This window comes from Zingiber officinale, chromosome 2A (genome assembly GCF_018446385.1).
Source record: "Zingiber officinale cultivar Zhangliang chromosome 2A, Zo_v1.1, whole genome shotgun sequence".
Taxonomy (NCBI): Eukaryota; Viridiplantae; Streptophyta; class Magnoliopsida; order Zingiberales; family Zingiberaceae; genus Zingiber; species Zingiber officinale.
In genome coordinates, this window is record NC_055988.1 from 10,912,831 (window position 1) to 10,926,555 (window position 13,725).

At 38.2% G+C, this 13,725-nt stretch overlaps 1 protein-coding gene across 1 annotated transcript; it reads right to left on the reverse strand.

Annotated features, from left to right (window-relative positions):
- Window positions 1–9,343: 9,343 nt before the first annotated feature.
- Window positions 9,344–11,221, reverse strand: LOC122040706 (60S ribosomal protein L35a-3-like). Its single transcript, XM_042600134.1, has 5 exons — window positions 11,091–11,221; window positions 10,940–10,975; window positions 10,602–10,830; window positions 10,423–10,465; window positions 9,344–9,616 (listed from the first exon to the last, which is right to left on the reverse strand). Exons 1-4 carry the CDS (start codon window positions 11,120–11,122, stop codon window positions 10,424–10,426), a joined length of 339 nt encoding a protein of 112 aa, XP_042456068.1. The 5' UTR covers window positions 11,123–11,221; the 3' UTR covers window positions 9,344–9,616; window position 10,423.
- Window positions 11,222–13,725: the final 2,504 nt, after the last annotated feature.

Below are 13,725 nucleotides of genomic sequence, written 5' to 3' on the forward strand. Positions count from 1 at the left end.
AGAGGTGTTACGGCCTGGGCCAAGACATGGAGAATGGTGTTGGGATCTTAGACTAGCAGGGGAGGTGTCAGTGGCCTGGGCTAAGACTTGGATGATGATGATAGGATCTGAGACTAAGATAAGAGAGGTGTCGGTGGCCTAGGCCAAGACCTAGATGATGGTGTCGAGATCTAAGACTGAGATATGGGAGGTGTTGGGATTCATACTTATCAAACTTTGAAACCTTGAGATGAGAGCGTTGAGCAATTTCCACTAGACCTGAATCTCTTTCAAGTTAAGTTTGGCCCATTGTAGGTTAAATCCACTTCATCTCAATTTTGATTGACAATTAAGCATGACTTTTGACTATATGAGACATGTGAGGGATGTAGAATTCTACCACATCACAAGCCTTATCTTCGAGTCTAACTGAATGAGGCGTAGTCTGACTGATTGAACTATTCTAAGTTATTACCTGACTAATGGGCTTATCTTTTTTCAATGTTGAGTTAAGATGTCGGCATTTTGCAAGATTGTGTATCACACTGATGAGTAGTTTGTCGTACCATCGCCTTAATAAACGGTATGTGGTCATTCTTGAGATACGAGTGCTTCTTACCATTTTAATTATAAAAGCATACAACAATGTCGTTATTGATGCAATCCTAGATTCGACAGTAATGGAGCATTGCCGCATGTTTGGTCTCAGCATTTGATGATTGTGTTTGAACTATCGTAGAGATTGATGTGTCAATAATTCACAACTTGCTACTGTCATGTTTTAATGACGGAGATTGTGTCATGATCATGATCCTTCAACCAAATTATCCAATGATCGTGAAGGGATCTCAACTCTCTTCTCTCGTCATCCACGTCTCAGTGGGTTGATACGACAACCCTACTGTGTTGTTGCCAAAGTATATTAGGTTATTCGAAAGTGATGCCACTTTCATTAACTTTCACTTCCCTTCTTCCTCATCTTCGTTTACTCAGCTTCCTTCGACGTGATAAGTTCACCGCCTTCTGTCCTTCCTTTTTTGACCTTTCTTCTATCACCATTGTCTTCTCTTTATCCCATGGCTGTCGATGGCTTCTTGATATGCTGGTACAAGTCCCATAGGACTATATATACAAGAGGCACAGAGGAGAAGCTCCGAATATCCTACAGCATCCCATCCGATCATAAGATCCAAATTTCGATGCCGGAGAACCAGTCACATGAATTGCCCACAAGTTACATCACCTATTTCCAGGGGCTAGTTATCAAGCGATCTAAGGTTTCCTATCCCCCCTTTCCTTCAAGACCTCTTCACCTACTTTTAAATTCCTTTATCTCAATTTTTCCTCAACTTGTAATGTTTGATCTGTGTAGCAATCATCATCTTTCGGTTGTATCAAGTACCACTTGACTCCAACATCTTCCACTTTTTTTTTTATTCCAGACAAATAAAATCCAAAGTTTTTTTCTTCGTGGCTTGGCCAGGGTGCAATTTCCTTAGCGAATACCCATCTTCGCACAAGGGGTGGAAGAGTCATTTCATTTTCGTCAAATCTCCTCACTCATATACTTGACCATCTATCTAGCACGATGACTTACCAGCACAGCTACCTTTGGGTAATTACAAAAAGAATCCGATGTATTTGGATACGACTGAGATCTTGGCAAAGTCCAAGTTCAACGTCAATTTGTTGATGAAGAATGAAGCCCTAGTCTACCGGGTCGGGCTAAGTCCAAATGCAGTCAAACTATACAATCAACTGAGTAAGATACTATTTTTTTGTTAAACTTTCCCTTTCACTGACTAACTTTTCTTGTCTTTGCAGGTCAAACCATGTTTAGCGTCTCAATGAATAAGGTCTTGAAATGGGATTTGACATCAATAAGGTTGTAAATGGATCAAACGTCCGTGAATAAGCATGGTGTTCGGCTTGATAAGAGTTTGTTTATATTCGTTTAATATACACAAAATCAATTAAAAAAATAAGCTTGAACAGCTCGTTAAACTAAATAAATAAACTTGTGTTCATCTCATTAATGTTCGTGAATAATGGTCGTGAACAACGTTTGTGAACAATATTCACAAATTATATTCATTAATAAAACTCCTATCAATATGAAAAATAGACAATAAAATAAACTTAAATAAACAAATAAGTTTGAATTATCAAACTCAATAATCAATCAAACAACTAAAATTTCAAACAATCAAACAAACTTGAATTGAGAGTTTGATAATATCTAAACAAATCAAGCTCAAGTCAAGCTTGAATTGAGAGCTCGATAACATCTAAATAAACCAAGCTCAAGCCAAGTTTCAAACAAGCTCAAGCTCGTAAAAAATAAAGTAGGCCAAGCTTAAATAATTATTTCAAATGCTTGGTTCATTTTAAGTTCGGCTCGGCTCGGCTCGGTTACCTTATCAACTAAGCTTAAACACCCCAAAACTTAGCTCAGATCGATTTGTTTACAGCCCTAGACATCAGTGAAGGGTGTGTGGGCCTTAAAAGATGTTGACGAGGCCTCCTCAAAAATGTCGTCACCCCATCCTTCCATAGCAACTTAGACTTCTGTGATTGCTGTCAAATCTTTTAAAGTTATAACTTAGTCATGGACCGCAACTGAAACTGGATCCGCAACTAAGACGGAGGCTTCTGCCTCTACTTTGCCAACTAATGCTTCCATTGAGACACCAACCCCGATTATCAAACAGGTGGAATACCCCATGACGGTTCATCCCGAGATTGAGGTTTAAGCCCAAAATCAATCCCAGAAGAAGGATAGTACTCCTAAGCTGCCACCATCCTCCAACACCTTAAATCGACTCATAGCAAGAGTCAGAAATCGAGACCCAAGATTGAGAATCCAAAGAAGTGGACGTTAGTGCTCGAGAATAGGGCCTCAAAGAAAATAGTGATTGAGATTGGAGTCTCGAAGACATCAACGACTGACCTTAGGGTCTCAAAGAAAAGGAAGTCAATCTTGTAGGGAGATCTTACGGCCGGCTAGAAGGGGGGAGGAGGTTAGATAGACGGCTCCCCCAAATCTATAGCTTCCTACGTATTTGTTAGTTGCACGGTGGAAATCTAATACTAAATACAAATACGAAAGAATAAGCAAACAAATCGACACGTTGATTTACGTGATTCGAAGATAAAGCTCCTATTCCACGGCTGTCCGTAAGGTGGGCGATCTCTATCCGTCGATGGATTACTCCCCAGAAAACCTCCGGCTAGCTCACACAGCTCCTTGTGGGTGGAGAAACCTCATCACAACTCTCACAAGAACTCTTGAGAAGCTAGGGCACTGGTAGACTACTAATAGGGGTTAACCACCTCTATTTCGTCAGCTCTAACCAAGCTTCTAAGCCTTGGTTATATAGGCCACGGGTGAAGGATGAACCTAACTTAAACTCTTTGTCCAAACACCAAAACATATGGTAGCACATACCATTGGGATTGCTCCAACAAATCTCACCTCAAAAGGGGAGCATCCTCACACCACAACCTCTAAGGAGCTACCCTCCGAAGATAAGTACCAAAGACAAGGTTGTGGATTCCAAATCCTTAGCAACTACGGCTATTGGCAGTCAAGCTACTCCCCCTGCACTTGAGCGGGCATAATCAACCTCCAACAACACGACTAAACACATCTAGTGGATTTGAGGGAGGGAAAAGAAAGAGAAAGACAAAGATAAAAGACAAAGCAGAGGACTAAATACTAGACTACCCAAAGGCTGGCTTAGAAGAAGGATGAGAGCCGACATCACACCTTGTCAGATGGACCAAGCTTAAAAGCATTTTTCTTTGGAAAGGTGCCCACCCTTACATGTCGTCGTCATGCATATCAAGCTGAAGATCCTAGCATTAGGGTACACTATAGGAATTGGTAGATAGGTCTCCAATGTCTCTATCGATAACACAGACAATGATTTATAAATATTAAAATTATTTTTATAAATATCACTAATAAGTGTATATATTTTGTACAATTAAATTTAGTCAACTATAAAGTAATTGTAGGGGAAAACAGTAAAAGTAATATACTTTAAAAATATACTCGATCCTTAAACGTTAATGTCATCATGTTGTCCGCTTCTATCGCTGGTAGTATTGAGACTGCTATTGTTAGTTAGAGCCCTAGAGCCAATCATTTGATGATTGTATTATGGACTTGTTGTATCATATTCTTATATAAATAAAGATATTTGTTTTGGTTATTATACTTACTTGTATTGGTGCCAAATAAACTAAGTATAATAGCGTCCTTGAGTAGAAGGTTCTCACCTATATCAATCGGTTAATTGAACCGATAGTGAGATGATATAGGGAACACTACTCTTAATCATTCCTAGTCGAGTATTAACATTCAGGGACAATGTTAATGCAATAAGACTAGCATGTAGGTCAACTCGATGACTTGATCTCACAAGTCATGAATATAGAGATATCAAGTTGATACATGGGTATGCATTGGAAAATGTATACTGAATGACCCGGCATGAGAAAGTATCATGGATCATTATATGAGTGTCATATACTTTCTCATGTGGCTATTAGTATGACTACTAGTCCTTAGACCTAAAGTCACCATGGTTCCCTACATAAGGAGTTATGTACTTTGGTTTCGTCAAACGTTACCCGTAACTGGGTGGACTATAAAGGCGATTACTGGGTATGTAACAAATTATGCGGAGGGATGTGAGTGATGTAGATGGGATCTTTCCCTCCTATATGACGGGAGTGACATCCTGATTCTTGATAGAGTGAGACCACTAAGTGCATGACCATGCCCAAATGAGTCAATATGAGATATTGAGCTCATTTGATTTAGTGAGTCTACTTGGAGATCAAGATTTAGATTGGTCAGAGGATGACACGGTCTATGTCTCACATTGATCAATCTAGATGTCTAGGATAGAAGGACACTTGTCATATTTTGTGAGGAGTCACAATTAGTAGTCACAAGGTAATGTTGGATCTCAACATTCTTGTAACTTGGGTAGTAATGATGTGTTGCTAGATACCATTCATTACTTATGCTCCTAAATGGGTTTAGGGGCATTGCCAACGTTACAAGAACCTATAGGGTCACACACTAAGGACAATTAGATGGAGATTAGGTTCATATGATGAACCAAGAGGATTAGATTCATGTGATGAATCAAATTGAATTAAGAGTAATCCTAATTGGGCTAATTGAGTTGGACTCAAGTTGATTCATGTGTTCAATGAGTCTAATTTAGATTATGACTCATTGAATCAATTTAATTAAATGAATTAGATTCATTATATTAAATTGGCTTGAATTAAATGGTTGGATTAGATCAACCATGAGAGAGATTAAGTCAAGTTTGACTTAACTTGAGAGGAAGAGGAAGAGTCAAGTTTGACTTGACTTTATGCCACATCATTTGTGACTTGGCATTAAGTGGCCAATGATGATGTGCCACATCATCATGCTTAGTACATGTGTGTGTCACATCATGGAGGTTACAAACTCCATTTCCATTTAATGTGGTCGACCACATTAATTGTAAAGGGGTTACAATTGTGGCCGACCACTCAAGATTCATGGAATGAATTTTTCATTCAATTGAATTCATTCTATCTTCTTCCTCCTAGAGCTCTCTCTTTTTGCTCCCTTCTCCTCATCTTGCCGAGACCTTCTTGGAGTGCTAGCACACTCTAAGGTTCTCCCTCCATCGAGTTGTTCGTGTGGATACGCATAGAGAGTTGTCTACCTTGACAACTTGAGATCCGACACCTTGGACGAGCGGGATTCGCGAAAGGCACGCATCAAGGGTAAAACTCGTATTCTAATGTAGATCTAGAGTTTATAAACTCGTACTCGTAAGTTTTTCGAAAGTTTTATTCTTCGCACGGATCCGGTGGCGGGGCTTTCGGGGTTTCCGCGACGCGAAAAAGCGGTTTTCGCGACCCGAAAAACCCAACAGCTATATGATATTGAATATTGTATACATTAAATTTAATTATTACTCATAGCATTTAAAATAAGACATATTTATATTGATATAGAAGTACATGAAAAAAAATTAAAAGGTCCCAATGGGCGCAGCCTAGTTGACATTTGGATAATAGATTGTCATAAGAAAATAGGGATCAAATTTCCCGGGGAACAATTCCTTGAAAAATAAAATATCTTCCACCTAAAGAAATGTCACTCAGTCATCATGATTATTATCAACAGAAGCATTTGTATGTCGATCAGACTTATTGAAAAGGGTAGAAGAAAATGTTCAAAAAATGAAAACATAATTTGACTCTTCGAGTTTGAGTTGCTGCTAAGGTACAAGAGAAAAAGTAAGAGTTGATATTTTTTTTCCTAGTTTGAACATCATAATAAGTTTTTCAACTTTTTAAAAACCAAGACAGAACCTCCTATATATGATATGCCAGTTAAACCACTTGTTGATGATCCTATAACAATTGAACAACAAAGAGAACAAGCTTTTATTAAATGGAAGACAATGAGAAGAGTTGCGTTTTTAGACTACCAAAAGCATATCGAGGCTAGTTCGGGGTCTTGTTCTTGGCGGAAGGTTGGGGAGTCTTCTTGTCTGCATGAAGGGCTAGGATAGCTTCACTTTTGTGGGCAAGTTGGGTCTCTTTTAAGTGAATGTAGTTTTTGGCCCATTCCAATAGCTTTTCATAGTTTGCCTAAAAAAATTTCCATCTATAAGACCTTGAGAGAAGGTGTTGTCAAGATCTCTGAAGGGGTTGATGGGGCATCCCAAATGACTCGGTTGAATCATTGAAGATACTTTCAGAGTGATTCCCGAGGCTTCTGCTTCATGGTAAACATGTTAAGAGGTGTTTTTTGATACCTTTTACTATTAGCAAATTAATGCAGAAAAATAACCTTGAAGTCATTGAAAGAGTTAATGGAGGAGGCGACCTACTAAACCATCGTTAGGCCAAGCTTGATAGAGTGACCAAGGCGTAGCACAGATGGTGGACGCATGAAATTTTTGACGTAATGGTCAGGGGTTAATTCTCAGGAATTGACGATCTGCGCTTGACGGCTACGTACCTGCATGTATCTCCCTCTATATCCGTTGGACCTGCACTAGGAGGTCGTTAATGTAGTGGATCTATATTTTAATAGAGTGATCAGGAATAGTCGGCACTTAACACCATTTGTATATTAGTGGATGAGAGAAGCGTTCTCAAAACGACACAAACGATCCTCAGAGTACGATAACCTTGTGTATTCGCCTAGTTGTGGTTCCCGAAAGAGGTGAGATAGCTCTTGTTCAAGGACCTCTTTAGAAAAAGGCATTTCTTTGGCACTTCCTTCCTTGGAGGCAGGTACCTTTCCTTTACGATCGTGAGGAGGTGTCTCTCCCGCTCAGAACTCATGCGACCCTTGTCAATGAGTGTTGCCCCCTATTAATTGAGACCATGTTTAGTGAAACCCCCACAAAGGGCGGTGGCATTATACTTGGGGGAGGGGGAGCATCGGCCAGTGGAGGAACTCCTCCACTGGTATTGGTTGCAAGAATGGATGTGATTGCAATATTTCTAGTAATGCTTTGGAAACTATTGCATTGATGTCTCTTGGGTGGTGGTCGCTCTTTCGCCATGGTTTTTTTCTCCCATAAAATTGCATTTATAAGTGGTTTTTCTGGTATTAATCATCACAATGTCTTGGCTAAGAGTTCTGAAAGACAGTGCCAATTTATTCCAGCCAAATACCGTGGATAGTCAAACTACCAATCGACAAACGTGCTGACGCACGCATTCTCCGAAGATCGTCGATGAAGGAAATAAAGGATCTTGAAAGGCTCTTCAAAAGAGAGTTAGATTGGCACTGGGGAGATCTTGATAGGTCACTCTGATGCTCAAGTTAAGGTTTGCTTGATGTAATATGATGGAAGAAGAAAATGGAGAAGAAGAAGACTTGATGGATTGTCGAGAGTTGAAATCTCTTGCACTTACCCTCTTTAGGGTTTATATAACTATTAAAAGAGTATATCCACATTAGATGTTCTAGATGTCACACATTCTTCTATCATCATTGTATGTGCTCGTGAGGGGACCAAATCTGACAATCATTATTTGTCTCTCCATTTATCAAGCGCTACGTATTTGTAGGAGGCTTAAGAACTAGATTTGACAACATTGTAACCACTTCTCCATTCATCTAGTGTCATATGTCATAGAATATACACAGTCGATGTTTGCTTTTCTTGAGAGAAACGACCCTATCTGAGGCTCACAGAGAGGAGGTCTGATATCAAGACGAATGATGAAATAACATCGATGCTGAGTGGCCTTGTGGGTAGACGATGTCGACGACCTAGGTGGAGACGGAGGAGACATCGATGATTAAGGTCAAGACATAAGTGATGTCAGGATATGAGACTAAGATAGGGAAGGTGTCGACAGCCTAGGGTGAGACTGGATAGGGAGGTGTTAGTGGCGTGGATTGAGATATATTAGAGGATGATGTTGGGATCTAAGAATGACATGGGGAGTATTAATGACCTAAGACAAGTTATGGAGGATGATATTAAAATTTGAGACTGACAGAGGATGTGTCTGACATGGGCTGAGACTCGAACAATGGTGTCAAGATTTGAGATAGAGATAAGGAATGTGTCAACGGTCTGGATTGAGACCTAGATGATAATTATGGGATCTAAGACTAAGAAAGGAGAGGTGTCAGTATTTATACTTAATCAAACTTTGAACTCTAGATGAGTGTTGAGCGACTTCAACTAAACTTGAATTTCTTTCAGGTTGAATCTAACCTCCTACAGATTAAATATACCTTACTGACAATTCAGCCTGACTTTTGATTTAAATATATTAAAATAATAGAGAATAAATGGCTTATAAAGTTTGTTTAGTGAATACTTATTTTAAAAATTATAATATATTAAAATTTGAATCTGACATTATATGAGAAATAAAATTTTTAAAATTTAATGTACATAGAACATTTCATTATACTTAAAAATCAATTTTTATTTGTTCGTAAAAAGCTAAATCTATATTATTAAAAAATGAATATATTTATTAGATAATTATCATAACTTTTTACATTTTGTATTGCATAGATTGAGTTGGAACTTGGAAGATGAGGTCGATGCAATGATTTTATAGTTTTACAAGGTCTGAGTGAGAACTTTAACAAACCTTCATAAGGCTGGCAACACAAGGAACAGACTTAAATAGTTAAGCAATTATCGACAATTACTAAAGTAAAATCACATGAAAATAGCCTTCTCAGTTGGATCAGCTGCTTGAGATTTAAACCATAGCTTGCATTTGCAAAGCTCGACCACCAAGGCCATATGAAAGAGTAATCGGGGTAGTATATTTGACAAAGCAAAGTATATACCATCCAAGAAAAACATAAAACATACCATTTCAAATTCATAGTCGCTTGCCAGATTGAATTCTGGAAATAACAGAATCCTTGAAAATTCAAGTAGTCACATTAAGAATGTCATGCTAGAAGAGAATCTTAACCGAAGACAAAAACTCAAGTAACTAGCAACACCAAGCTATTTTTAATAATTAGGGACTAAATTGTAGCTCCAGTGCCACAATATATCTCCATTATAAGGACAAACTGCAGCTCAGTTATCACCACCAATCCCAAGTTTACCTGATTAAGAAAAAAAATAGGAAAGCGCTTTAGGAGTAATTCAACCTGGATTTTTTAAATAAAAGTAATCGAATATAAGAAAAGACTAATCCAGATCCTTTGATAGGAAAAGTTTTCAAATTGTCAGGAACAACTTCGGATTTTAATTTCAAAAACAGTGTTCCGCATGGCGTTTGATAAGCAAGTACTATACTCAGTCAGGAAAAAGATATAAACACTTTAGAAATTCAAAATAATTAACTTGTACACAAAATAAATATTGCTATGATCATGCATGAAAAGTATATTTTACATTGCAGTTTTCTTTACTTGCGCAGATTATGAATACTAAACATTATGCACTGACCATATAATACTTGCCAAGAATCATTGGTTCCCCATTACATCAACGAAAATATTACAGCATTAAATACTATTTTCAAGGAATTTTTATTAAATAGTTACACTAGTTTGTTCTTGGAAGGTTTCTTTTAAACAGCAGAACATAGAATTTTCAAGGTTATCATATCAGCTAAACGTCTTTGATATAGTTCATTTAATCATTTAATTTCAGGCGCGCTGGGGGTGAGTGTATTCATCTTTTGCCACCATTTAATCATTTAATTAACATATGAAGGTTTAAGTTATACGAATTTAACCAGGAACAAATTAGTACCAGACAAATCAAGTGTAGGTATTTTGCATAATCAAGGAAACTAGTAACCAAAATCACAGAGGTCATAACATCGAAAACAATCCATGACAAACTAGCATGGTGTTCAAAGATAATCTCCCAAAAATTGTAGACACAAGGATTTAAATCTCACCTCAGATGTTGCTGGGATACATGAAAACCCTGATCTTTTGACCCTGCAAACAGATAAACGAGGTTAAATAACCAAACAGTTGGGCATAAAAGACATCAAATAAAACATTTAGTAGTGGATCATGAGTGGAAAGCGAAGCAATACAACAAAAAATCTTGAGTAATTTATGGTCATCTAACCATGGACTTAGGAGGAAGATTGGTCTTAAATTTCGCACGGACAACGCCACTGTTACCATGGGGGCGCGTAACCTTGCCCCAAATGCACCGGAAATTCGTTCCACTCTTCTTCGTCTTAGCCTTGTAGATGTAAGCCAACCTCTTTCCCAAGTACCAATCCACCTCCTCTTTGGTGTTCACCCCCTCGATCTGCACCAGCGATGTGTTCTCATATTGGTTTGACTTCGACCTAGTGCATCAATAACACCATGTATCAACTCAAAATGTGAGAAAAAAAAGTTGAAAAGAGGAAAACAAATCGAGTAGTTAAACAGGTGCCTCTGAGGATAACGACGTACCTCTTGTATCCGAGGATCCTCCCGTGGACATATAGCCTGCGATAAAATCATCAAAAGAGTAAAGAAACAAATTGATGAGATTAGCACTCCCAAAATGCTGAGAAAATTGAAGAATGAATGATGAGAGCTGAGGAAAAGGGCAGGATCGGACCTAACGCGATCGTTGCTTCGCTCCTTCACCATTTCCGCCGACGAAGAGAGCGACTTCGAAGACACCTCAACTCGACGGCTACGAAACCCTAATGATGCGCGAAGGTGAAGGATACGTTTAAATAGCTGAGGCACGGGGAGAGATGAGTGGATCGGACGGTCACTGTTGCATCTCCGAATCTTGCATACCACTCTGATGGGCTGTGACCATATCGGGATTTTTTGGGCCTTTTCAAAGAGATGGGTCATCTTGGTGATCCTCATGGGCTCTTATGTTACTCCCATCATCTTAGATTGGGCTTGACTTGGGTTAGCTTGCTATGAACCAACCGAATATGATGTCTACATAAAAGTGAAGGATTTTAGTTTTAGTAAAAAAATAAAGAAAGGAACCCATAAAAGATCAGGATTTTCTTTAGCAATTATTGATTTCTTTTCTTAGATTGTCATTTACTAATTTTAATTATTTTAAAATTTTGATTTTGTAGTTTTATTTGTCATCCTTTCATTTTAGGTAAGTTTTCTATGTTTTTTCTTCATTTCTAACATAGAAAACAATTATTTCTTCATGGTTATTGTTATTTGTTCTTTATTTTTCTAGCTTTATTTAATAATTATTTAATGTTTTTAACTTTAAAATAGCTTTTTTATCATTTTAATAAATAAGAACATTTAAGTTTATCTTTTTTTTATTGAATTATATCAGTGAAAAGTAATAAGAATGAGGTTGATTTTATAAAATTAATATACAAAGATAAAAATATTTAAATTTATCTAGACTAAGATATCAATGGTGTTGATTTGTGTAAACTAGTGTCATAATAGTATTAGTTTTTGTAAAACAACATCATGTGGTGTAAACTAGCACCACATGGTGGTGATTTTCGTAAACCAATGTCACAATGGTGTTGATTTGTGCAAACCACGTCACGTACATGTAGGAGAGAGACTTGTATAGTTAGTCAAATGGGTGTCCATTTCCTAGAGAGAGAAACTCCAACTTCTCTCTAGGATTTCTGATCATCTTCCACACGGTGAGATGAGTGATTTCTAGGCTCTTTCTTTCTCCGACAACTTTAGGAAAGACTCTTCTCGGGTTCTACTCTCCTCCCTTGGTGGTGCTCATCCACTTGTGGTTGACGTCATCTCTCTGGAGGTTCTCGGGTGGAGTTGGAGGGTGTAGAGAGGATATCCTACTGCTATATCGGAGTTTCTTCTCCGACATAGAGGTTATCTTTTCATTAGTGTTACCGTACGTCTTTTCGGTAAACCTACTCCTATCCCCTCCTTCTCTACTTCAGTTTTCTTTAGTTTTCTTCCTCTCCTCTATCTCGGTGCCTGAAGGAAGGGTGTGATCAGTCTATTCATATTGCTTTCAACATCGCCGGAGGTTTGTCGGAGTTTTTAAACACTCTGCAAATTCTGGTCGCTTCATATAAGGGATCTATTAGGAGGATTATTCAACATTAATGGTCAATAATTGGAGTTCTCCTTATTTGGGAATTTCTCGTGGTATCTGATTTTATTTTGGCGTGGACTATTTGGTGTTCCTCTTGATTTGTAAGTCTTGGTTGGCATTTGACATGAATTAATTGGAGTTTCTTTTGAATTGGAAGTCTTAGTTGGTATTTTGAAACTCCTCTTGATCTTGGCTGGACAACTTAGTGTCTTAGACCGTGCTTCAATTTTAGTGGTTTCATATCTTACATTTGAATTGTATTTGACTTTAGCTTTGATATTCCTATTTTGTAATTCAACGTAGGTGTATTAAAATGGGAAAGAAGAAGAAATATCTCAAATATTCACCTTTGAGTCTAGCAAAGGACCCACATCCTATGTCATTGAAGAGGATAGAGTTGCTATTATGAAGGATGCATCACAATTAGCAGATCATGTTGAGGCAGCAGTTCAAGATGTTGAGGTGGTAATTGAGGTGGCATGTGACCCTCTAAGTCACCTTCCTCCTTTCCCAAAGGATGGAGTGACTCTCCCTCAACCGACTTCCTTACCTAATCTCGTCGGAGAAGCTCACTCCATCACTGCTAGAGGTGATGAAGCTGCTGTTGGAGAAGTCGATCAAGTACCACCTACTGATGAGAAGGTTACTCAAGCAACAATTCCTCGGGGACAAAAGAAGTATGGTTCATAGACCAACCTCTTCAATGATAATAGACGGACAAAGATGGCAACTCAATTACAACAATCTCAACCAACCAGACAACATTTGAGTTTTGAGTATGAAGACATTGAGACTGTGGAAGATTCGATTGGATTTTATCTTGTTGGGTGTTCATAGGGAGCCATCCGGAAAATAATGGCATCTCTTTCATTGCATCGAGTACCATATAAATTTTACATGCACAAAAGTGGTTGGGTTGTATATCGTTTTGATACATTACAAAATCGTGATAAAGTTCTATTTGGGAGATCGTATTTTGCATATGGGATTCCTTTGTTTCTGAAGATTATGCTGCGTTGTTTTTTGTTTGATGAGGATGGAAGGTATATCCCCGCTTGGGTACAAATTCATGGATTGTCGCCGAATTGTTGATCTCCTAAAGTTCTCAGACTCATTGGCTCGGAGATAGGAAGACCGATGTATACCGATAAATTAACCCGTACAAGGGAAAGATTGG

What these genes read in the sequence shown, in the direction of transcription:
- LOC122040706 (XM_042600134.1), bottom strand. Translation starts at nt 11,122, where the DNA reads ATGGTGAAGGAGCGAAGCAACGATCGCGTTAG. An exon ending in CGAAGCAACGATCGCGTTAG is followed by an intron (nt 10,976 to 11,090) that starts GTCCGATCCTGC and finishes ATTTTATCGCAG; the next exon opens with GCTATATGTCCACGGGAGGA. An exon ending in AGGATCCTCGGATACAAGAG is followed by an intron (nt 10,831 to 10,939) that starts GTACGTCGTTAT and finishes TTGATGCACTAG; the next exon opens with GTCGAAGTCAAACCAATATG.